Source organism: Dipodomys ordii, unplaced genomic scaffold (genome assembly GCF_000151885.1).
Source record: "Dipodomys ordii isolate 6190 unplaced genomic scaffold, Dord_2.0 Scaffold17, whole genome shotgun sequence".
In the NCBI taxonomy this organism is placed as follows: domain Eukaryota; kingdom Metazoa; phylum Chordata; class Mammalia; order Rodentia; family Heteromyidae; genus Dipodomys; species Dipodomys ordii.
This window is the reverse complement of record NW_012267233.1, coordinates 15,117,472-15,142,024: the sequence shown is the minus strand read 5'-3', so window position 1 is coordinate 15,142,024 and position 24,553 is coordinate 15,117,472. Positions and strand designations below refer to the sequence as shown.

Genomic DNA, 24,553 nt, shown 5'->3' with positions numbered 1-24,553 from the left:
CAGATATACCCAGAAATCTCCCCTCCCACCCTTACTTATCCCCTTGGCAAGACAGAGTATTTTTCACTGTTTTTATCTCTTTTCTCCTGGGTGGACAAATATAAAGACACTCCAAAGTGCCTGGATAAATACTTCTCAATTTACAGGTGATATGAAATGGGGAATAAGTGGAGCTGGCAGGAAAGAATCCAGAAAATACTGGACTAATGAGTTACTTACATAGACTTTTTTTCCCAATGTAATTTCACAGGTCTAATTTCTTCCCTTGGCATGAGACAAGTGCTTTTAACCATACACCTGTAGTACCACATCACAGAGTCACATCAGATTTACTGAATGCACTATTCACTATAAAATGTACCTGAATTACACAATGAACTGTTAAGACTAATCTGGAAAAAAATTATACATACAAAAATATATCAAGTTTTCTTTCAAAGGCAAGTCCAGCCATAATTCCATTATATCCAATGGCAACTATCACCTGTTAATGCTCATGTTAGTGTGTAAAAATGTACTCGTTATATACAGAAAAGATCAAGTACTGGTCAATAAAGTGTATGGCTGACCCTGAGAATAAATTTTTGCTTACTCAAAAGATTGATTAAGTAATACAAAATAAAGTGAAACTGAAAGATGCCTAGTCTTGTACTTGGGGAAGATATGTCTTGAATATTCTGACTAACTCATGTACACCTTAATAGAGTTAAAGACATCCCCAAACACTGCAACTGTACTGATATGTTTCCAAAAATATTCTGCAAAAAATCTACAAAGAAGTAAATGTTATGAGCAAGGCATTATGTGATACACAGCGTAGAAATCTGATTTTTAAGATAGTGTATAACACACTGACAAACTATGTGATTGGTCATCAACTGGCTGTTAAAAGACAGCATTTTCATTGTACATACACATATAGTCACAAATATATGCACAAACGAAATGAAACCAACTAGCAAAACTTGAAATTCTTAGTAATTGTACTGACGTGGGCAGGGCTGATGAACCACCCAGCCATTGTGCTTGACTTGCCGAGAGTAGCAATCCCTGGTAAGATTTTGGCGACGAAGGCTATTTCTGTTTAGAGACTGTCTTTCACTATGTTCTTTTATCCACTGGGAAGGGCGAAAGCTCTTGGGTTGTTCTAGAAAAGTTGCATGAGCAGCAAGAGCTGTAACATAGCAGTGAAGGTGCTGCCCCATTTCACTTTGGGTTTCTACTCTGAAACAGAAAAGAACAAAGTGTTAAAGAACAAAGTATATTATGAAACTTAGATGTTACTTAGCAATTCATTTGCAATGCTCATTTGTTTATTGTTGGATGGGAGCTTAGTATCTCATGACTGACAGAGAAATCTATATTTTGTGACAATGATACCAGTGCAGAGGAAAAAACCAGTCTTGTGTGTATGTGTGTATATGTGTGTGTGTGTTTGTGTGTGTGACAGAGATATTGGTGGGGGGGGGGAGAGAGGGAAAGAGAGAGGGGGAAGGGGAGAGGGAGAGAAAGAGAGAGAGAGAGAGAATATGTCATGCTATGTAGCTCATACTGGCCTCAAACTGGTGATCCTCTTTCTAGCCTGAGTGCTGGCATTACAGGTATGTACCACCACACCCAGCTGAGAAGCCAACTTTTAGTAGAAACATGTCATATAGTCCACATATGGCTAAGTAGACTGTATGCTAATATATAATATGCTTTAAACTTAAGAGTGAATTTAAGAAAACTTTTCTGGGAGGGAACTAACATCAATTGGATATCAGTATTTTGCCAACTGTTTTGCAATACCTATTTTCGTTCTCATCATCTTAAAAGGAAAATATTTTCATTTCAAATTTTACTGATCACAAAGCATTGCACCAATAGCATCTTCACAGATGAATTCCAAAAGTAAAATGTTCTAGGAAACATGTTTTAAATCTGCATTTCATAGAAATACTATGTAAGGAAAATTCTCTGCTTATTTTAGAAGACAACTCTTATGTTTTTACTTATATCACAAAAAAGCACATTTTGGAATGGCACTTGTACAGTTTGCACAATTGTACAAAAAAAAAACCCTTAAGGAACATGTAATCTTCAAACATGGCTACAGATTCAAGATTACTGTTTGTTCTCTATATTAAATAACTAGTAGGGTTGACCTAACTAAGCTCTCTTAACACATAACATAAAGAGCACTAAGATTTTTGTTTCAGTGCTGGACAGGTGTTCTACCATTGATCTACATTCACAGCCCAAGTTTTAAGACTTAGGTGTTATGTACACTAGACTGTCATTTAGTGTGTGTGTGTGTTAGGTGTTACATACACTAGACTGTCAGTGTGTGTGTGTGTGTGTATGTCCTAGGGCTAGAACTCGTGTGTGTGTGTGTTGGTCCTAGGGCTAGAACTCGTGTGTGTGTGTGTGTGTGTGTGTGTGTGTGTTGGTCCTAGGGCTAGAACTCAGGGAGGGCCTGGGCAATGTGTGTAAACTTTTTAGCTCAAGGCTAGTGTTCTACCACTTGAACCACAGCTCCATTTCTGTTTTTCTGGTGCTTAATTGAAGACACAAGTGTCACAGAATTTGCTGCCTGGGCTGGCTTTGAACCTTGATCCTCAGATCTCAGCCTCCAGAATAGCTATGATTATAGGTGTGAGCCACCAGTGCCCAGTTTATGTATTTTCATATTCTGTCTGAAATCATTTGAAAATACGATTATATCATTCTTTACAATCTATCTTATCCATCTACCTATTTGAAATTAATGGAGAGCTGGGAGTACAGTTCCGTGAGCATATGCCTAGCATGCCCAAATCCCTTGGTTCAGTCTCCACCATCTCCAAAAATAACAACAAAAAGAGCAAAGAAAGAAATAGAGCCGAGTGCTGGTAGCTCACTCCTTTGATCCTAGTTATTCAGGAGGCTGAGATCTGAGGATCGCGGTTCAAAGCCAGACCGGGCAGGAATGTCCATCAGACTCTTCAGTTAACCACCAGAAAACACAGAAGTGGCACTGTAGCTCAAGTGGTAGAGCACTCACTTGCCTTGATCTGAGTGCCCAGGCCCAGAGTTCAAGCCCCACGACCAACAAAAAGAAAGGAAGGAAGGAAGAAATAGAAAGGAGTTAGTATGAAGATGTTGTTAAAGCCTGCCATCTGAGTTCCTAGCCTCCCTTTACAGACTAATAACATAGATCACACAGTCTCAAAGTGGATGTACTTACTCTGTGCCCGTGAGTCTTATAAGCAGGTTTTTCTGGCCCTACAAATGTTAAACGGTGAACTATTAAATTACTAGTAAGATTTAAAAAGCTATTTTAATTTTACTGTTAGGATGTGGGTCAACTTCATTAAAACTGATTTGCTATGGGTCATTAATGACACATGTTACTTAAGATTATGACAGCTCATAAACTCACAAATATTTATAAATGCTAAAATGCAATAAATGCCATATGAAGCCCATTCCAATTATGAAGCATCTTACTTTTATAGGGCTGATTATAATATACCTGAGGTTAGATAGAATGGAAGCAATATAACTGTTGAAAGACATGTTTTATTGCTTGTTCAGAAAACAGATGTTTACTATGTAACTAGCCTCCTAATTTGGTAACATCTGATTCGTGTGTGTGTGTGTGTGTGTGTGTGTGTGTCTGTATGTGTGTGTGTGTGTATTATTAGAGATTAAACCCAGAGTCTTATGTATGTTAAGCAAAGGCTCTATCACTGAGCTATATTCTCAGCGCTTTCTTGTTTTTACTAAGACAGGTTATAGCTAAGTTGCCATTTACTTTGAGATAGAGTCTCTTTTTTTGTTGTTGTTTTTTGTTGTTGTTGTTGTTGTTTGGGTCCAGTCATGGGGCTTGAACTCTGGGCCTGGGCGCTGTCCCTCAGCTCTTCAGCTCAAGGCTAGCGCTCTACCACTTGAGCCACAGCACCACTTCCGGCTTTTTTCTTTTTGCTTATGTGGTGCTGAGGAATCAAACCCAGGGCCTCAGGCATGCAAGGCAAGCGCTCTATCACTGAGCCACCTTCCCAGCCCGAGATAGAGTCTCTTGATACTGCTTATGCTGGCCTCAAAACTTTCAACCTTTCTGTCTCAGCTTTACCAGTACTCGGGTTATAGCTGAGTGCCATCATACTCAGCTCTAGTGGATCTTTCTTAAGAAGAGTTTTCAAACCCAAAAATAAAGATGTTAAAAAAAACTCTTTACTATTATAAATCTACAATAATTAGTATTATCCTATGTACTAAAATAATTCAAAAAGTTACATGTATTATTTTGATGATTTATATATGGAAAAATACATATTGTTTAACTCTCATATAGGTGATATTTACAATAAATGAATGCAAAAACAAACTGGATACAAAATATGCCTTCCTCTATCCCCACACTGGAGTTTGAATTCAGGGCTTTGCCCTTGCTAAGTAGGTGCTTTATCACTTGAGCCACATCTCCAGCCCTTTTTGCTTTTATTTTTCTAATAAGGTATCATTTTTAGTCCAGGCCAGCTTAGATCATAATCCTATTTACACTTCCCACATATCTAGGATGACAGGTGCACACTACCATGTGCAGCTTTTTATTGGAAATAGGATCTTTCCAACTTTTTGCTTGGGTAAAACTTCAATCCTTCTGATCACAGTCCTGATCTTCAACCAGCCAAGACAGTTTTTCACTGCATCACATTACAAAAAAATACAGCTAAATGCAGTTCACAGTCCTAGATTGGATGTGCTGGCTTGATTAAATATTCTAGACTGTCTTAGGACTGAGTATGATTTGGGTAGTAAATATTTGTTGAAGCAAAACGGTGGGTGATCATTGCCCAAGCAAGCAAGTTATAAAACAGCACCTACAGCATGATTCCATTTGCATCAAAAGTGTGCGAGTGTGCATGTGTGTGTGTGCGTGTGTGTGTGTGTGTAGACATACAGAAAACAAAAATAATCTGGAAGATATTAGGATTCATCTCTAGGTCATCTCAAAGTCTAAAAGTTTACATATTTACACTTTCTGTAATGTATGTGAAGTATTTCTATGCTAATACATTATTTTGCAATGCAGCTAGTTACATCTATACATGTAAACACTGTAAAGTAAATATGCAAATACCTTTAAGCTTAAAGTGACCATTGATCATGCTAAATTCTTGAGTGGATTCCTCAGATTCAGGAGGGAAGATTTAAGATTATTTAAAGTAAATATAAAATAAATCAATGCCACCTCTGAAATATAATATTCTACTTCAGCTCTTGTCAAAATTATGGAGTTGAATAAAGTGCCATTCTCTATCACATATCTTATCCAGTGTATATATAGTATCAGATAACTATATATGAGCATATTTTAGTAAAATATGCTTAGCTTTGTAAAAGATCACTTACAATATTCAAACTTGAGTGTATGGCAAACTGGTTAAGTGGAAGAGCTGCCTGGCCTTTGTGTATATTTGGCAAATAGGAAATAGAAGCTGTGCATGGTCTACTTAGTGGAGTCAGATCCTGCACAATCTAAAAAGAACCCTTTGAATGACAGTAGGAATATTTGAACTGCTCCAAAGGATCCAATCCATTCAGGCCCTTGACCTAAAAGAGGGAAAGAGTCAGTGCCAACACTCATGTAGTGTTTTAACATCACTGAGAGCATTTCTCTTAAGTGCATGGTGGACTAGCTGGTTTCTAAGCTAATTAAGATGATTTTGAGACTTAATTTTAGTAGACAGGTGAAATCTCATGTTTTCCCTGGATACATTCTCTTGTTAAAGGTCACAGAATGTAAGTTTGACTGAAACACATCAGTCACTGACTAGTAACTTTTCCTGAATTTACCAGGTCCTCTACCCATTTGCTGTTGAAACTAGTTAGCTTCCTAGCTGCTGTGATTACACACATAGGCCACTACCCCCACTCCTGGACAGATTTTTTATACTATTGATCACCTATGTACATGCTTTTGTAAATCTCTAACAAAATTACTTTTCCATCTTCCAAAACTTTAGTTGTGAACTGTAGTAGAAATAAACAAACGTGCTTAACGAAATATTGTCTATGGAGAGAGTAAAATACTGTTCACATACCTGGGACTACTTGTGTTCTGAAATTCATCAGTCCCACAGCTGGCCTCACTGAGACCAGGGCAGGAGTTATGCACAGCATAGACAGACATGCTGGGATGTTCAATGAGAAGGTTTTCCATAGGACTCGTTTCCACCTTGATAGTGGTTAATCCACCTGCAGTAAAACATGGGGGAGGGGTGATAAACCAGCTCTCCTCCATTGGACAGGACTCAAACTGGAGGAAGCAGGAATCACTCGTATCAGCCAAGCACTCCAGAGATGCAGGTAAACAGGAGAAGACTGAAGAATGATCTTCTGTAGGGGATGCTTCATTTATGTCTTCTTCCTCCTCTTCCTCTGCTGAGAAGTCAGTGCAAGTGTCTACAGATTGCCATCCATATCACATCCATGTATGTTGTTGAATGTTCCATGGGAAGATGATAATCATATTGATGGTCATGGTAGAATCACCCATCAAATTCACAGCACAGAAAAGGGAGAGACAATATTATTAGACATTGACCACATTCCTCAATTTAGCTAAAAAATAAAACCATGTATATTCACTCAGTGATGATTATAATTTAGTAACACCGTGTTTGGGGAGGGCATGTGAGTGCATGTGTGCGCACATACATGCATATGTCTAGTAGATCCCGTTGGCTTTGAAAGAATAGCTTTAGGATTTCTACACTCCTAAATAATCATGTAATGAGCAATGAGGGGTACTGCTTGACTAGTGTAAGGGTTTCCTACTAAAGTGCCTCTGATTGGATCAGGTTGTACAAGTGATAAAACTGGGAAGTCTGACATCAATCAGTTTCACTGACTGATGGTAAAATGTTTCCTGAGTGTGCTTTTTATGATAAATTCTTATTATTTTTAAGACTTTAAAATGTTTAGTTATTGCTTTACTTAGGAAAAAATGACGGGGCTGGGAATGTGGCTCAGTGGTAGAGTGCTTGCCTTGCAAGCATGAGGCCCTGGGTTCGATTCCTCAGCACCACATAAGCAGAAAAAGGTTGGAAGTAGCGCTTTGGCTCAAGTGGTAGGGCACTAGTCTTCAGCTGAAGAGTTGAGGGACAGTGCCCAGGCCAAGTTCAGGCCCCACGACCGACCAAAAAAAAAAAGAAAGACAAACAAGAGTATCCATCTTTATCATGAAGATCAACTACTTAAAATACCTTACCTATGAAGTCAACAAGAATCCACTCATCATCTTCTTTCTCACTGAATTCTGGTTCTTGGTTGGAAGAAGTATTGACATCACCCACAAACATTTTGTTCAGTCTCTGGAACATTGTTAAGGCAAGACTGACACTTTGGCTGGATATCTTTATAGCTGAGATTTCAAAATCCTGTCAGTTGACCTGATGGCATGGACAGGAGATTAAAGTGCACAGGGTAGTTATTCACCCTGAGATGCAAGAACAGTCATCCCTAAAATAAAACAGAAAAGAAACATTTCAACCTGGCATGTACTTATACATACATATCACACACGCACAGAGAAAGTACATGTCCTAATCTACATTCTCCATTTCTTTTCTAACTACAGGAGTCAACAAGACATGCAACATCTTTTATTTACAAACTATCATGAACTAAATACTCAAATGCAACCTGTAATTATCCTAAAGCTTGCTTGATGTGGTAGTACACCTGTAATCTCAGGATGCTCAAGCAGCAGGATTGTGAGTTTGAGGCCACACTGGGATACATATAAAACTTCAAATATGATGGTGTTAGTAAATAAGAGTTTTTTTTTACATCTGTGCTTTTATAAGAGATTAATTTGAATGCTGTATTTCAAACACAGTACCCTTTTTCTGTAAAGTAGAGTCACAAAGCTACACTTTAAGTGTCTTGCTATAGGATGTTCATCTGCCCAGAAGTCTTCACATAATCCTAGTAGTAGTGCCTAGCACCACCATCTTCTCTGGTTTGATTTTCCTTTTTTTTTGTGGGGAGAGGGGCAACAGGGATTTGAACTTGGGGTTCTTCACTTGAAAGACAAGTGCTCTGAGCCATGCATTTGGTTTTTTTATTATTTTTCTACCAGGGTCTCACTTTTCCCCCAGAGTTGGCCTGAATCAAGATTGTCTAGCTTATGCTTCTCCTGAGTAGGTGGGAAGGCAGGTACATACTACTGTACCCAGGTTTTGAGATGATGTCTCACTTTTTGTTTGGGATATTTCCCAAGTGTCTAGGATTGTGGTTATAAACCACTGAGCCTAGCTTGTTTTGTGGCTTATGTATATGACTAATTTCATTTGAAATGTATAAGCACAGCATACTTTGCTCTTCAAAACAATTCTTAGCACTGATGTGGAGAAATCTCCCTTTAGAAAACTGAGCCAAGGTAGCAACCAGAAGAGTATAGTGGTTCAGCAGTGAGTAGTGGAGTCAGTATGTCTTCTGGGGTTCAAATCCTGATTCTTCACAGACTTAAGATTTAGGAAATACCTTGGCTTATATTGGTAAGGGTCCCTACCTCAAGGAATTCTGGTGAGTTCTAAATGAGGAACTCCTGCTTGTTTGATCTTACCACAGTGCCAGATTTATCCATTTCTGCCTGGCTACCTGACAGCATCTCAAACTGAACACCTACCAAGAACTTTGAATTTTTACCCATGAAAGTATTAATATACAATGCCCTCTAGCCTCTTCTCATTAAGCAGCAGAAACCCAAAGTTAAAGGTGAACACCTAGCAGTTACACTGACTGTTTTGCCACTCCTATTAGTCCCATGCTCCTTGCTTAGCCTCTCATTCAGACTGCCACCAAGTGCTGTAGCCTGTTGTCTCCCTGGGACTTTCTTGAAACCATCTCTTACAAGTATCCCTGATTCTAGTCTTGTTAAATGAGATAACATGCTTCACAAGATAATTGGCACAGAGTTCCTAGTCCAGGTCAACTGTCATTCTACAAATACTGAGCGCTGATTATGAATCAGTTGGAGTGCTGAGCACAGTAGACAAAGCAGTGAACAAATCCCTCTAAAGTGAAACTACTTGGGGGGCAGTGAACACAGGGTAGAAAGGGTAATGAGCAGTACTCAGAACTTCCTGGGTATACCTCGAATGGCTGAAAAGATCAGGAATGGGGGAAGGGGAGATGGAACACTATGGAAACCTGCAGAAGATTGAGGATGTGGCTCAAGATACAGACACTGAGGCACAAGAACAGACTAGTGCCAAGCAGGGACCGATCCTGTAGGACCTTGTAAGGCAGAACTTAAAGTGAGAAAGCCAGACATGGTGGCACATGGAATTCCGACACTTGGAAAGCTGAGGTAAGAGAATTGTGATTAAAGACCAGCTTGGTACACAAAGCAAGACTATTTTTTTTTAAAGGTTAAAAGGTGGTCTAGGGTAAGTTTCTGGTCTCGTCTGGTAATGATAGGACCATTTAGGGGACTAGGAATTCTGCAGAAGTATAGGTTGGATATTGCTGGCATGATGAATTTAGGAAATCCGTGGCTGGAGATGTCTAGTGGGAGACAAAGTATTTGGAGTTCAAGAGTGTGCGCTCCCGGGCACAGACTTGGGAGTTACCACATGAGGGTGATAGAAGCATCAGCCTTGAATCCCTAACTTAAGGCTTTTGACAATTCATCTTTTTATTGTTATTATAAGGGTGATTATATAGAGGGGTTACAGTTACCTAAGTCAGGTAATGAGTACATTTCTTTTTGGACAATATCACCCCTTCCCTCACACTCTCCCAGTTTTTCCCTCCCATCTCCACCCACAACTTGTATAGTTCATTTTCAAAATAGTGTACAATGAGTACCACTGTTGCATTTGTTCACTCTGTCTCTCCATTTCTGTGCCTCCCTTGACAGTTCACTTCCAAAATAATAATCTTCAGCTGTAAAAGTGGTTTGAGATGTCCAAATAATGCCTTGTGTGCCACAATTGTTTGGCACATTACTAGAAGTTAAACATTTCAAATGACATTAGGACACTATGGTCCTAATTCATCATCTTTAGTCATTAATTATTAAAAGTGGGTATCACTTGCATAAAACGTCTTTCTGAACACTCATTATAGTAACATGGTCAAATCATGAAGGTTGGAACCCTACTACAGACCTGTGCCTTAGTAAAGAACTCAAATTCAGCTCTGTTTCATACTGAAAAATGTTAGAATTAGCCCAGCACCAGTGGCTTATGCCTGTAATCCTAGCTCCTCAGGAGGCTGAGATCTGAGGATCGCAGTTCAAAGCCAGCCCAGGTAGGAAAGTCCATGAGACTCTTAACTTCCAGTAAACCACTCAGAAAACCAGAAGTGGCGTTATGACTCAAGTGGTGAGGCACTAGCTGTGAGCTGAAAAGCTGAGGGACAGCACCCCAGCCCAGAGTTCAAAAAAAAAAAAAAGACTGACAAAAAAAAAAAAAGTTAAAAGTGATGTGTGGCTTACCTGACATATTCTGCCATTGTTTCACTAGGCTTTGTCACAAAGTCTGGTGTAAATGAAAGCTTTTGAGATATAAGCCAGGATGGAAAAAGACAAAATATTTTCCCATTTCTCTTAAATTGCAGGGTAGATGGCAGCCCTGAATGTGATTCTGTATCCAGTGGACTGAGAGAAAAAGCCCCAATCTAGAAAACAGGACTGGAATTTAGCCCTCAATACCTAAGCAGTTGGGGACAGTGGAAGATTTAAGAGTGGTAAAGAGGAGATAACACCCTGTGGGGGACCCCTTGCTCATCCTGCCATGCACCTTGCCCACCTGTGATGCTGTGTGAGGGCACCTGACCCAGGGCAAATCAGTGACAGCTGATGAGTTCTCAAATGCAGACTGTACCTTGGGGCTACAGCTCTGACACCAGACAGGCTTCTCTAAAAGAAGTAAGGGACAGCACAAGAATATTCTTTCAGTTTCTTTCTTTTTTTGGGGGGGATGTCCAGTTGTGGGCCTGAACTCTGAGCCTGGGTGCTGTCCCCCAGCTCTTCAGCTCAAGGCTAGCGCTCTACCACTTGAGCCACAGCACCACTTCTGGCTTTTTTCTTTTTGCTTATGTGGTGCTGAGGAATCGAACCCAGGGCCTTAAGCATGCAAGGCAAGCGCTCTACCACTGAGCCACCTTCCCAGCCCTCTTTCAGTTTCTTGAAGTCAGAGGCTGCCTCCAAGTTTCTGGTGTATCAGGTAGGCATTGTACAAAAGCTGCACCAGTAAAGGAAGGAGGGGAAAGATCTCATTCTTCATCTCACCTAAGTTACTGCTGGTTTTCATACATGATACACCTGCTGGGCCCTAGGGAAGGACACAGAATGGAATCCTGGAGGAGGGAGTACCAGCAGGAGAATGTACTTGGTTTTCACACAATTATACCATTTAGCCCTTTTGTACCTCAGTCTGTTAGAAAAATCAGCAGACATGTAGAACTGCCTCACGGAGATCCCCACTCTAGCACAATGAATTTGAGGGGGGGCAGAGAGGGCAGTACTGGGGGTTTGAATTCAGGACCCTGCACTTAATAGGCAGGCACTATACTACTTGAGCCACAATTCCAGCTCTTCTAGCACAATGAAGAAGTGGGGTTGGTTCCTAGCCTGCTTTTTGGAGGTGTCACTAAGGACAAGAAGTTGTTTCTGAACACACCCCTCTCCTGTGTACTACAACTGTTCAGTGGAGCAGCCACTAGGCACATTAGGTGAAAGAACATATGAAATGTGATTACTGTGATCAAAACACTGAAATCTTAATTTTCACCCATTTAAGTTGTCAAAATCTTTCAACCATGTCTAGAAAAATTAGTTTGTGTCTCCTTTTTCAGCTGCTAACTTCACAGCATCTAAATACAAATTGAGAATTTCTGATGAGACTTTTGGATCCGAACTGTTGTTATGTGTGGAAAATATATACACGTGTATATGAAAGACTCAGTAGTGAAAAACGTAAAAATCTCATAATTTTTATAGCAATTACATGTTATTAAGTTTTGGGCATACCAGATTACACAAAACATAAATAAACTTCATCTTTTTTTTAAAATATACCCACACAGTTCACTATATAAACTAATTGGACAGTGCTGTACTAGAAAAATTTCTAAAATTTTAATGACCTATTCCACTGATGACCCACAGGCTGTCCCTGTAGTAAATGCTCCTTTTAACCCTGGGGTGGACTGGTGCTACTGCTTTGTTTAGCTGAAAGGCAAAGCAGAGCCTCTGAATTCTGTCCTTCCCACACAATTTACAATGAATAAATGAATTCAATTTACAATGAATAAATGATAAAACAATGATGAAACTCAAATGAAGGTTCCAGAGAAAGTGTGAGTCCTCAGAAGACAAATGTACAGATATAGCCCTGAAATTTAGCAGAGATAGACAAGGAAGGCTAGAGAAGCAGCATTGCTGCTGTTTTTCCAGTAACCTGGAAGCTGGAACCAGCTTCAGGCCAGCAGGATCCAGGTAGAGAAAAAAAACAACAAAACAGTATCTGGATCCAAGTAAGGGTTAAAAGCAGCTTTATCCCAGTCCTTGCTTGTCTTAAAAATATGGCAACCTCAACCCTTTTTTTTGGTACCTGTACTGGGGCTTAAACTCAGGGAAAGCAAGCTCTTCCTTTAGCTTTCCCCTTCAAGGGTGAGACTCAAATTGTGTCATAACTCCATTGCCTTGTGGTAGTCATTGTTAGTATACTGGTGCGCTTTCTTCTAGGGTTCTTTCCTATACAAAATGTTTCTTCATAATCATAGCCTAGTAGATGGATAATTTTGTGTCTTTATTTATGATTATTTTTCATATTATTTGAGTAGACATCTTTTGTGGGCAGAGAAAGTAGCCCAGTTTCATACTTAATGAGTAGCCTAGTTGAGAACTTTGCAGTTTCTTGTCAGTGTGTCTTATTTTCTTATTTTTGAGATAACCTGGCAGCCTGGTATGATACCTAAAGCCTGGCTCTGGAGGTAGCCTGCTCTGTTGGAAATGTTAGCTCAGCTGCTGCAAAGTTGGGAGGATCCAGGATATTTAGTAACTTCATAGTGTTCCAGTTTTCTCATTCTTAACAAGGGAATGTCAGTCATAATACCTTCTGCTTAGTGCCAATGTGTACCACTTGGAATATTGCCTAGTACATAACAGGCTTTCAGCAAATATTAACTCCAAGTTCATTCCAAACTAGTTATGAAATTGAGCACGTCATTCAGCTACTTTATTCTATAACTGTCTATGTCTATATAATAATTAAAGCTACAATTTGCTGAATGTTTATCATATGTGACAGGGAATTGAGGTACTTAATTGTCCTGTGATGAGGAAACTGAGGCTTAGAAATTAACATGGCTTTAAAAGTGCCAGAGCAGGGCTGGGAATGTGGCTTAGTGGTAGAGTACTTGCCTAGCATGCATGAAGCCCTGGGTTCTATTCCTGAGTTCTACATAAACAGAAAGGGTAGAAGTGGCTCTGTGGCTCAAGTTGGTAGAGCTCTAGCCTTGAGCCAAAGAAGCTCAGGGACAGTGTCCAAGTCCTGAGTTTAAGCCCCAGGACTACACCCCCCCCCAAAAAAAGTGCCAGACCAAGTCACAAGTGGAACAAGTACTAGAGTTCAGATTCCAGTTCTTTGCTTTCTTAACATGTGATCTCTCAGGCCAGCCTCAACTTTGGTTTTGTGAACTTCAGAGAATGGAGCTTTCAGTTAGTTTTGGCTGCCAGTAGGCGGCTCCAAAAAGCAACATTTTAAAATTACAACAAAAACCACACTTAGATGAGTGCAGCTGTGCTCCTAGACAGTTTTAGACCATCAGGTGGCTCAACAAGACATCTTCACTGAAAAAGAGCTCCAAATTATTTTTGTAGTCATTCTCTCCCCCTACTTTGAAAAGATGATTCAAGTAATTTAAAATAAATTTGGAATAGCTGGAAAACCAAGCCAAGAAGCTTGTCTCTGCTTGCTCCACCTCTATGAGATCTGTTCAACTAGTTTACAGGCTAGGGTCTGGATCCACCACTGCCTGCCCTGAAGGCTGAAGACAGTAGACAAAGACAGCAGTAAATAGTAATTCATCCTTGTTAATCTTGAAATTGGAAAGCAGGGCCATTTCCCAGAGAAATATATGAGAAAGCAGAGCAGAGAAGAAAAAAATGATAGGATGAGAAAAACAAAAGAGACCTTGGGTGCAGAAATTAGTAGCTCTCGGTTCCAGGCAGGAACCTTTGAAAATTAGGCTGCCAGAATTATAGAGGCTGAGATTTAAACTCACAAAGCTTTCCACTGGTTTTCCACCCATCTAACTTTAAATCGTATTTATTTAAATAATTACCATGCACTCGAATTCAGGATCTTTGGGTACTTGTCTCTTCAATGAAAACGTCTCACTTCCCTTTTCTCAAAGCTACTTTACTTCAGGAAGGGCTATTTAAGGGAGGGAGGATGCTCAAGTCCTTAAGAGTTGCAAATAGACACTCAACTGGAATTGGGAGACTGTACTCTGAAAATACATCAAAAGCGAAGAATTGCAAGTAAAATTCACCTGCAGTTTTGAAACAGTAAACACCATTTTTTAATTGGCTTTGTGGACTTGAATGACTCAATCTCTATGCCTCCATTTTCTATAAATAAGATAGGCCTGCTTCGTTGGTCTCAAAAGCGTTCGGCTCACACGAAGCGCTCTCTAAGCGCCCGATTAGACCAATTCGGAGGGTAAAAAGCGAAGAAGCCCTCTTTCCATAGCGCAAGCCCAGGGCTGTGTAAGGTCAGGTGGGGTCATGGCCCAGGCCGCCGGCAGGCGGCACTTAGGCAGGGGTCGGTCTGCAGGTAACGACAGCACCCGCAGGCCTACGAGGGCTAGGTAAACAGAAGGGCAGGTGGCGGGGCCGGGCACCTCGGGCCACGGGTCCCAGTGCGGCGCCCTGAGCGTCCGTCGCTGTCGGTGGCGGGGTGGATGGAGAGGCGCAACTACCGAAACGGACGCTCCGCCGCCAGGTCCCGGACAGACAGCCCCATCCCACCGCCAAGTGCGGACAGGAAGGAGTGAGGAGGAGGAAGGGAAGGGGGGGACGTTCCGCCGTGGCCAAGAAAACAGGCCTTACTCCGGGAAGGAGGTGGAACCCCAACACCCAACCGCCGCCCCGCACGGGGTTCGGCCCGCTCCGCGCCCCAGCCTCGCTGCGCCGCCGGGCCGCGGGGGCAAGGGGAGGGCACGAGAGGAGTGCGGTCACGCGGTTCGATTCCAGGCTCGGGACGGACCGCAGCGCGGCGGCCGCCCGCCCGCTCGCACTTACGTGGGCCGAGCCTCGGCAGGGATGAGCGTCCAGGAAGCGGTCGCCGGCGCGGCGGGGACCGGCGCGGCGCGGGGCCCCTGAGGTAGCTGCGGCAGGCCGGGCTGCGCCTCGCTTCGGGTCCCGGGACAGGGGGCGCAGGACCGGCTCCAGCCCGCGGTTCGCTGTCCCTGGTCGCCGCCACCGGCCCGTCCGGGTCCTTTTGTTGTTGTGTGGCGCTGAGAACAGCTGATGGGCCGCTCCGCCCGTCGTCCGGCCCGCCCTCCAGCCACCCCGCCCCGCCCCGGGGCCGCGCCAGGGCGGCCCCACCAATCGGTGGCGCGGATGCCCCGGGGCCGCCCTGCGAGAGGATGTCACTAACGCACGTGACCTGGCTCCCGGCCCGGCGACGCTCTTGAGTCGGAGACAAGCCCGGGCAACAAAGACGGGAGTCCCGAGCCAGCGCAGACGCGGCGCGCGGGCGGGAGGGCCGGGAGAGGCCCGGGCGTCTGCTAGGGTCTGGGCGCTCGGGCGACTTGGGAGAGAAATGGGGCCTCGAGACTGCCAGAAGTGGGAGAAGCGGGAGGAGGAGACAACTGGACCTTAGAGGTGTGGTGGACGAGGAGCCAAGGGTTTGGGACACAAAGAACACATTCTGTTTTTCTTATGATAGAGATACTGTAGCATGATGGAAGCGCTTTGGCCTATGTAAACAGTTGGTGTGCTGTTGAGGCCAAGGTCACTTCTGACTCTTCGTGGGAAGAAGTCAAGTACTTAGATAAAGGGGAGCCTGTATCCCCACTCAACTTTGTAACACAAGGAACCTGGCCCCCTGTGGTAACTGACGCTGGGAGCTGACTGAACTTGCCCCTCATGTCCTGACTGAGCAGGGCAGAAGCCAGGCCCAAGAGACTGTCTATCCTAGCCTGAAGGGAGAGGTCAGGAGCTTTGAAGGTCCTTTGCTCCAGCCGGAAAGAAATTAAGAGTTAAGCACTGCGTCTTCCCCAGGCTCTGCATCTAAGCTCTCATATAATCCAAGAAAGTTGTGAACTCTTGTTTACATGCCTGCAAAATGTGGACATTCACAGGGGCCTGCCTGTACTCATACACCTATTTATAGTGAGAAGAAAATGAAACTGGTTTGGAATCCATTTCCAAGCCAAAGCACTATACACATATAGGTGGGTTAATTAGCAAAGATGGAGGAGTCATGTTGTTCATCAGTTCTATGAATCCTGTTTGGATTGAGATGTACTCCTCTGGCCTAGGTGAAGCATATACCGGACTCCTGAAGAGGATGGTGTTACATTAGCTTGTAACTGGAAACTCACAAGGACCCTCAATCCTGTGGTCAGTCCATTTTCAACAATACTGGTTTGAAAGAGTGTGAATTAAAGTTGAGGACATTTAACTTTCAGGAATAATAATCAATATACCGTGGTCATTGGACATTGCAAGTTACAAGGCTATAATTTGTGGGTTAGTACCACAGAATTGAACCTGATCTGGATTTTAAGTTTTGGTAGAACAGGTCTACCCTAATATTTTCTCTCAGGTACAAACCCATCTTCCCATTCATATACTAAGTTTAATAACAATGATAAAGATCTAGTTTTTTTTTTAAAGCAAGAAGACCTACCTTTTTCCAGCTTGATAAGGTTTTTTACAGTAAAAGGCTGTAGGTGAAATCCCAGAGATAGATTGTGGTTCAAAGCCAACTGGGGCAGGAAAGTCCATGAGACTTATATCTCCAATTTATCACTAAAAAGCTGGATGTGGAGATGTGGCTCAGGTGATAAAGTGATACCCTGGAGCATAAAAAGCTCAGGGACAGTACCCAAGTCCTGAATTCAAGCCCCAACTCTCTCTCTCTCTCTCTCTCTCTCTCTCTCTCTCTCTTTCTCTCTCTCTCTCTTCTGTGTGCATACACACGCACACACACACACACACACACACACACACAGTTCCAGCCTTGTGAAGTAATCAGGGATGAGCCATTCCCACTGAGCCTTGCCAAAATGGCAGACTCATGAACAAACATGATTATTGCTTCAAGGCACTACATGTTGAAGGATTTTCTTATTTTGTGGTGCTGGAGATTGCACCCAGAGCCTTGTTTCTGCTAGGCAAATGCTTATCCCCAGCCCTCGGAGTAATTTTTAGAACAGCAGTAGATATCCAAAACACAGAGCTAAAAAATAGAAAGGCCCATTAGATAACTATCTCTAAATTCCAAAAAGTTTTTATGAAAAACAAATATATACAGCTTAGCCAGGAGTTGGTGGCTTGCTCCTGTAATCCTAGCTACTCAGGAAGCTGAGATCTGAAGATTGAAGTTCAAAGCCAGCCTGGGTAGGAAAGTCTGTGAGATTTATCTCTAACACATCACTCAGAAAAAGCCAGAATGGCAGTGTACCTCAAGTGGTAGAGCACTAGCCTTGAGCAAAAGAAGCTCAGGGACAGTGCCTAAGCCCTGAGTTCAAGCCCCAGGACTGACAAAAAATACAAAATAAAAATAAAAAATAAAAATTGGTAGCTTGGGGGTGAGGGGATAGTGGCTCACACCTGTAGTCCTAGCTATTAAGGAGGCTGAGATCTAAGGTTCTCTGTTCCAAGCCAGCCCAGCAGATAAAATCCCTGAGATTCTTACCTCCAATTTACCATCAAAAAGCCTGAACTAGAACTTTGGCTCAAGTGGTAGAGTGCTAGCATTGGCTAAAAAAGCACTGGGACAATTCCCAGGACCTGAATTCAAGCCCCAGAATGGCACAAAAACAGTATCAGGCTGGAGGAATAGCTCAGAAGTAGATGTTTGAAGACCTGGGTTCTATCCTCATTGTCACAAAATACATCTTATCTCAGGAGTCATTTTCTTTCTGTTTATTCTTGCTGATGTATAATCTTAACCACCTGGTACTTGTTTATCTTCATCATGTACCAAGAGATTGGGGGAGGGGGTAGTGGAAAGTATAGAAGTCAGCTGCTATGAGGAAGGAGTATTTTATCACTGACATTGTTTGGAACTGTTGAGACATGGTAATAATAAAGAAAACCTTTAGTCAGTTTTATTATTGATTTAAAATTCTCTACAGACAAAAACAAAGTTCCCTGCTTAATGCCCACACCTGGGATGGATTTCTCCCACAGTTTGGCTTCTCCATAAGCCACTGGTTTACATCCATACATGCAGTGAGACTCAGGAAAAATGCCACGTACACAGCAGTGAGCTGTGTCTTAAGAACAACCAAACTTTTCAAATCATACTAGTGCAAACCAGCCTCTTGTCGCTTGCCTGACAAAGACCTAGCCAGTTTCCTGGCTGGGCAGACCTATGAATCTGACCATCCTTTAATTCATAGGATAATTCCCAGAGTGTTGCTATAGTACCCAGTTCCAGGCTGACCCCCTGCTGTGGGGCTGACCCTTTTCCCCATCTGTCACAGTACCAGTATCTGTTTTCCATGAAGCTCAATATATTCCCTTATCTACCCGAACAAAGGGGATTCAACCTCACATTTTGTTTGAAGGATTACAGGGTAGGACCATATTTAGTCAAATCCAGATACAATGCAGCTAATACTCATGCCTCCTGCTCACCAAAGCAGACTATGGCCATCACCCTGTCAGTCTATAGAGGCTGATGAACCCCATAGAGACAACCTCCCAAGACAATGTAACAATTTGACATGCCTGAGAAAAAGCTGAGCGAAGTCCACTTGAGGCACCAGAGAAATTAAAAATAGGTTTTAATAATATCAAAAGGGCTAGAGCCAGTAATTAAAACAGAACCAGGAAGTAAAAGCTGAAAAATTTGAGTAACAAGCTCTTTCTCTTCTCCATTTAGTTGTTAAAAGGGTACAATAAGTGGAAAGACAGAAAATAAGAGGACAAATATGGCAAATGGATACCCTGAAGTTATATCTGTTGCCCTGTGTATTGCCCAAACCTGGAAGTAATGATAAGAACCATCTACCATATTTGGGGAAATATATCTACCAACCCACTGTCTGTGCTCTTGACAAAGCAAAATGATTAAGGGTTGCTAGGTAATATGGTCAGGTGTCTAGAGAGGAATTCAACAGGAAACCCCCTATTTAGAGTCTTCTTCATTCCTATGCATGTGAAACAGATGTTTCTACTTCCTTTTCCTATTTCTCCCCACTTTATCCTGTTTTACTAAGGTAAATACTTGCTGAAACATCCACCTTATGAGATTCTCCTTTTTGTGACATGCTCAAAATGCTTGTGGTATATCAAGTTTCTGTGAATTCTATGGAAGTTGGGAAGCTGAGGTGCTTCCTTGTCTTTTTCCATTTTTTCCTCTGGGTACTTGCATTTTACCTAAACAATTTTCAGTTTATAAATCAAGAAGCCAGGTATGTTTGGCTTTGACCATGAACTAGGTTGTTACTAGGATCTGAGACAGAAAAATGGTTTTAGATAGCATTTAAGATCATTCTGGTGGAGTATACTCTACAGGCTGGACCAGAAGAAAAGTCTAGAACAGAAGGAGGCATGAGATTCAAGAAGTTCCACTTTCTAAAATAAAAACTAAAAGCCAAATTCTATTGGGCTCCAGTTACCACCTCAGGGAGAAGTTAGAAATTATTCTAGGGCCAAAAGATAATAGATTTTTAAGACCAAGTAACCTTTGTGACTTCTGTATCAAAGTTTTCAGGGTTTTGCGGTTTGTTGTTGTTGTTGTTGTTGTTGTGGGGGGGGTGCCCTAAAGATTGAACCCAGGGCCTCAAACATACTGAACCTTGAACCTCATTTGTTTTTTTTTGTTTGTGTTTAACCCTGTTTCACAAGATAATAAAACCAGTACATTCAGGACACTGAGACAGGAAGATAAGTTTGAGGCCAGCTTGGTCTACATACTGAGACCATGTCAAGTAAGAAAGGAAAGGAGTGAGGTAGAGAAGTAATGAAGAAAGGGAAAGAAGGGAAAAAAGAGGGAGGAGAAGAATGGCAGCTCTTTAAAATAAAAAGGCTCTGTGTGCTGCCTGAATCACTAGAAAGGAGCTAGGAGATGTTCACACCTCAGTCAGCAGCTGGTGTTAGGGAGAAAAGCTCTCAAGAGCAATGGAGCCCATCCTGAGTTGTGATTGGCTAATGATAGCCCTGCAGGCCTTATGGTGCTTTCTACAGTTTATGGAAAAGTCCCAACTTTTAGTTTTTAGGCACATGCACAGATAAGAAGCCAAATATTAACAATCATATTAAAGTTTATCCTTACAGAAGAGCTGAAATTGAAGTCATCCCTAAGTGATCTAAATGGGCATGGTGAAATCTATGCTGTAGCATGTTCCTCTGCACATGCTTCCTACCCCAATGAGCCAGGAAGATGGAAGGGACTGATCATGGGGAACAGACTCCCCTGGTCTGTGGTTGTCAGGAGTTTGTGAAAGTATGGAATGAAGATCTTTTATAACTCCTGCCACCAAGCTATCTCTTCACTGTCACTGCTGCTTCTAAGTCACTACTCCACAATCTGTTCAGGCCAGAAGCACCCAATGTGGAGACTATGACCACAAATCGTCCTGCTGTGAGCAGAGGATTAGCTTGAACAGAATGTGATTTTCTGCCCTTCTCCAAAGGATGATGCAGACAATATGACTGTTACTCATTTAAGCTACAAATAGCCTCAATAATCTGCCTGCTTAAGGAAAGCTTTTTTATTGGATTTTTTTCTTGAGTTAACTCTTAAAGACATTACATTTTGCAAGATTAATTTATGCTCTTGAATGTTCAGGTTTTTCATGGCTTTGGCATTGCCAGTCCTAATCATTTCCAAAATCAGAGGCAGTGTTTTTGGTTTCTCTTCCTTTGGGGTTGCTTCTGCTGTGTTCCTTTGGTCCTTTGTAGCTCAGATGAATGTTACAGTTCCATAAAGGCTGCCTGTCATCTGCTCATTTGTTGAGGATACAAAGTGCCTATGTACATGTGTGCATTTATCCAACAATAATTTAATAAACTAGGCATCAGAGATATAGCAATGAGCAAAAAATGGCTAAGTCATAACCCTCAAGAATCTTCCATCATCTGGGTGCTGGTGGCTCACGCCTGTAATCCTAGTTACTCAGGAGGCCGAGATCTGAGGATTGAGGTTCAAAGCCAGTGTGGGCAGGAAAGTCTGTGAGACTCTTATTTGCAATAAACGACCAGAAAACCAGAAGTGGTGCTGTGGTAAAGCGCTTACCTTGAGCTGAAGAGCTGAGGGACAGCACCCAGGCCCAACCAAAAAGAAAAGAAAAGGGAAAAAAAAAAGAACCTTCCATCTAGCAGAGGTGATACATTAAATAATTAAATACATAATATGGTGGTAGGCATGGTAGGATGGTAAAATAGGTCTCTGAACAACAAGAACTGAAAGACAAGAAGCAGAGTGATTCAGACAGCAGGAAAGGCAAGAATAGTGGTGAGAGGCAGAAGTCAGAAGGGTCCTTAGTGCTTTCAAAAAGTGCAAGGTTCTCTGCTGAACAGAGCAACTGAGTATTTGGCAGGATCTAATATCTGATAGTTCCCTGACCAGACCCATTGGTTTGCAGACTGAAGAAGACATATCACAGAACTTCAAATTCCTTTGCAGTCTTTTGGGCTTTAGTAACACTACCCAAAAAGACATATAAGTTCCAGAGAAGTAGTTCTTTGTGTTTATCATTGTAATATAGAGCTATATTTCAGAGCCCTGAGAACAAGGCTCACAAAATGCATCGCAGATATTTAATTCTGTTGCATGTTGGGAAGTCAGAGACCCTTTGCTTCCAGAAAGGAAGGCAGGAACAGAAGTCTGGAGTTCCTGCTCTGAAATAGGAGCAGTTATTTCCCTCCACATGCCTCAATGATCTCACCAATGAAAAGAGGAAAATAAAATCAGCTCAGAGAGATGATAAAATCAAGAAAAGTGCCTGGAACCCACCAATGTTCAAAAAATGTGTTTCCTAAACACATACAGGTCCTTTTTGCTTTTAAGGATTTTCTAACCACTATGTGGAAATAGGAATTTTTTTTTTCTGGTCAGTCATGGGGCTTGAATTCTGGGCCTGGGCACTGTCCCTCAGCTCTTCAGCTCAAGGCTAGCACTCTACCACCTGAGCCACAGTGCTAATTCCAGTTTTCTGGTGGTTTATTGGAGATCAGAGTCTCACGACTTTCCTGCCCAAGCTGGCTTTGAACTGAGATCCTCAGATCTCAGCCTCTCGAGTAGCTAGGATTACAGGCGTGAACCACCGGCACCTGGCTTGGAAATAGGATTTTAAAACTAAAGAAGAAAAAAAGTTTAAAGATCAAAGCTCAGTAGTTTCTGCGAGTATGTGCCTAAAATACCAAGAGTGACCAATAAAATAGCCTTTTTCATGAGTCTGTTAGCAGGACCCACAGACGTGGTCTAGACCCCTGCTTGGATTTGTTCCTGTCTAATGTGCATTTTTGTTATTTGAATATTTAAAACCATAGTTTGGAAAATAAGCCCCTCCTTAACACTGATATACACTTTTGTTACTTTACCTGCCCAAACACAGGTGCAGTGGAAACCAATCACTCCTGGAATGTCAACTCTTGGAAGCCATATTGCCCAAAGTTAGAAGAGAATTTAAAATGCAAAGCAGCTGAAGGTTAAGAACCTTACTTCTGGAACCAGGCCTTAGTGTAAGCTATTTGACCTTTGATGTCTCTTAGCCTGTTTTTTTTTTGGGGGGGGGTCCGGTTGTGGGGTCTGGGCGCTGTCCCTCAGCTCTTCAGCTCAAGGCTAGCACTCTACCACTTGAGCCACAGCGCCACTTCCGGCTTTTTTCTTATGTGGTGTTGAGGAATCGAACCCAGGGCCTCGAGCATGCAAGGCAAGTGCTCTACCACTGAGCCACCTTCCCAGCCCCTCTTATCCTGTTTTTTGCTTGATAAAATAGGGATAAAAATTTATTTTGGGTAGTTCAATTAAGCATTTGCTGTAGGGCTTGGTACTGTAGTCAGAGCTTATTAAAATGTTTTAAGTGTAACTTGTGTGGAGTTCTCTGACCTTTGGGCAAGTGGTAAGTGAGAAGGGGGTCACAAAAGAGCTCTTGTTGTAAATAGCAAGTGAGCTCTGAGAAGCTCTAAGCAGTGACTACTAGTAGTGACAGAAAGTTCTATGAGGATAAAGGCTTCTGAAAGGAGAGAGAGAGAAAGGGAGGAAGGGAGGAGGAGAACCAAAAGGATGGTTGGGATTCTGACCTTACTGGTGAATGTTGAGATTATTAAAGGGAATGGGGAGAAACAGGAAGAGGATCGGGGAGAAGACATGTGGAGCTTGAAATGCTCTTTAGATATCCAAGTGGAATGCCCAGGCCAACTGAATACTTGGATCTGGGGCTCAAAGGAGAGATGAGAAGGTTAAGGTAAATGTGTGATGTATGAGTTTTTATTAACTAGTATCCAAAGCAATAGAGCCAAATAGTAGGAGTTTATGAGCAAAGAAGAGGACCCAGAGGCAGGGGTGCTGATGTTTAGAAGAAATGACAGGAAGGAGCATCCAACTAAGAAGCCTGAGAAGCAGCAGCCCAGGGTGTCTGAAAGATGGAGAGTGTCATGGCCTAGTAAACTATGAATATTTCTTCATAAGAAAATGGAACAAACTGCCAAGAAGCCCAATATACTTGAGAACCAAGCAGACTAGGTCTCATGAAGTGGTGGTCTGTGGTGATACAGTGGCTCTGAAGACTGCTGGGGTCCTGAAGTGGGTTTTAAAAGAGAAAGAAAAATCACCAGAGGTAGAGATGGGAGATGAGGAAAGGGGAATAGAAAAATCTAATTGCATTTGTTTGCTGCAGTTGTCATAACAAAGTGCCACAGACTAGGTGGCTTCAAAACAGAAATTATTTTCTCACAGGTTTGGAAGCTAGAAGTCTGAGAACAAGGAATTGGCAAGATTGGTTTTCCCTGAGATGACCAATGACCGCCTTCTTCCTGGATGCTTGCATGCTCAGTCTGGATTGTCTGTGTCTTCAGCTCCTTTTCTTATCTGAGCATAAGTCACATCAGCCTAATGGCTGGATTTTAATTTAATCGCCTGTTGAAGACTTGATTTCCAGATATAGTCACATTTGGAAGCACTAGGGGATGGGCCTCCAAAATGTGAATTTGAAGGGAAGTGCACAATTTAGCTCCTTATTAAAAGAAATTTGCCTGTAAAAGAGAACACACGACCCAGGTGAAACTAGATGGAAGTGGGGAGTCAGGGAAATTTTGATCTCATCTTGGGTTTCTATGATGGGAGGAATAACATCTGCTGGTATTGTTGCTGAGAAT

At 42.1% G+C, this 24,553-nt stretch overlaps 1 protein-coding gene across 5 annotated transcripts; it reads right to left on the bottom strand.

Moving 5' to 3' along the window:
* Positions 1-210: 210 nt before the first annotated feature.
* On the bottom strand, positions 211-15,498 carry Tp53inp1 (tumor protein p53 inducible nuclear protein 1). 5 transcript variants are annotated; one of them, XM_013012480.1, is made up of 6 exons: positions 15,293-15,498; positions 14,332-14,499; positions 7,241-7,491; positions 6,072-6,432; positions 3,209-3,246; positions 1,141-1,224 (listed from the first exon to the last, which is right to left on the bottom strand). In XM_013012480.1, exons 3-5 carry the CDS (start codon positions 7,350-7,352, stop codon positions 3,225-3,227), a joined length of 495 nt encoding a protein of 164 aa, XP_012867934.1. In that variant the 5' UTR covers positions 7,353-7,491; positions 14,332-14,499; positions 15,293-15,498; the 3' UTR covers positions 1,141-1,224; positions 3,209-3,224. The 5 variants fall into 5 exon arrangements, with proteins under 5 accessions (XP_012867930.1, XP_012867933.1, XP_012867931.1 ...); XM_013012476.1 differs by lacking the exon at positions 3,209-3,246 and having other exon boundaries at positions 211-1,224; XM_013012479.1 differs by lacking the exon at positions 3,209-3,246 and having other exon boundaries at positions 211-1,224; positions 7,241-7,421.
* Between the last annotated feature and the right edge of the window lie 9,055 nt (positions 15,499-24,553).

Coding starts and splice junctions, on each gene's coding strand:
- Tp53inp1 (XM_013012476.1), bottom strand. CDS start 7,352: ATGTTCCAGAGACTGAACAAAATGTTTGTGGGTGATGTCAATACTTCT. Junction 6,433..7,240: donor GATTCTTGTTGACTTCATAG/GTAAGGTATTTT, acceptor GGCAATCTGTAG/ACACTTGCACTGACTTCTCA. Junction 1,225..6,071: donor CAGAACACAAGTAGTCCCAG/GTATGTGAACAG, acceptor TTTCTGTTTCAG/AGTAGAAACCCAAAGTGAAA.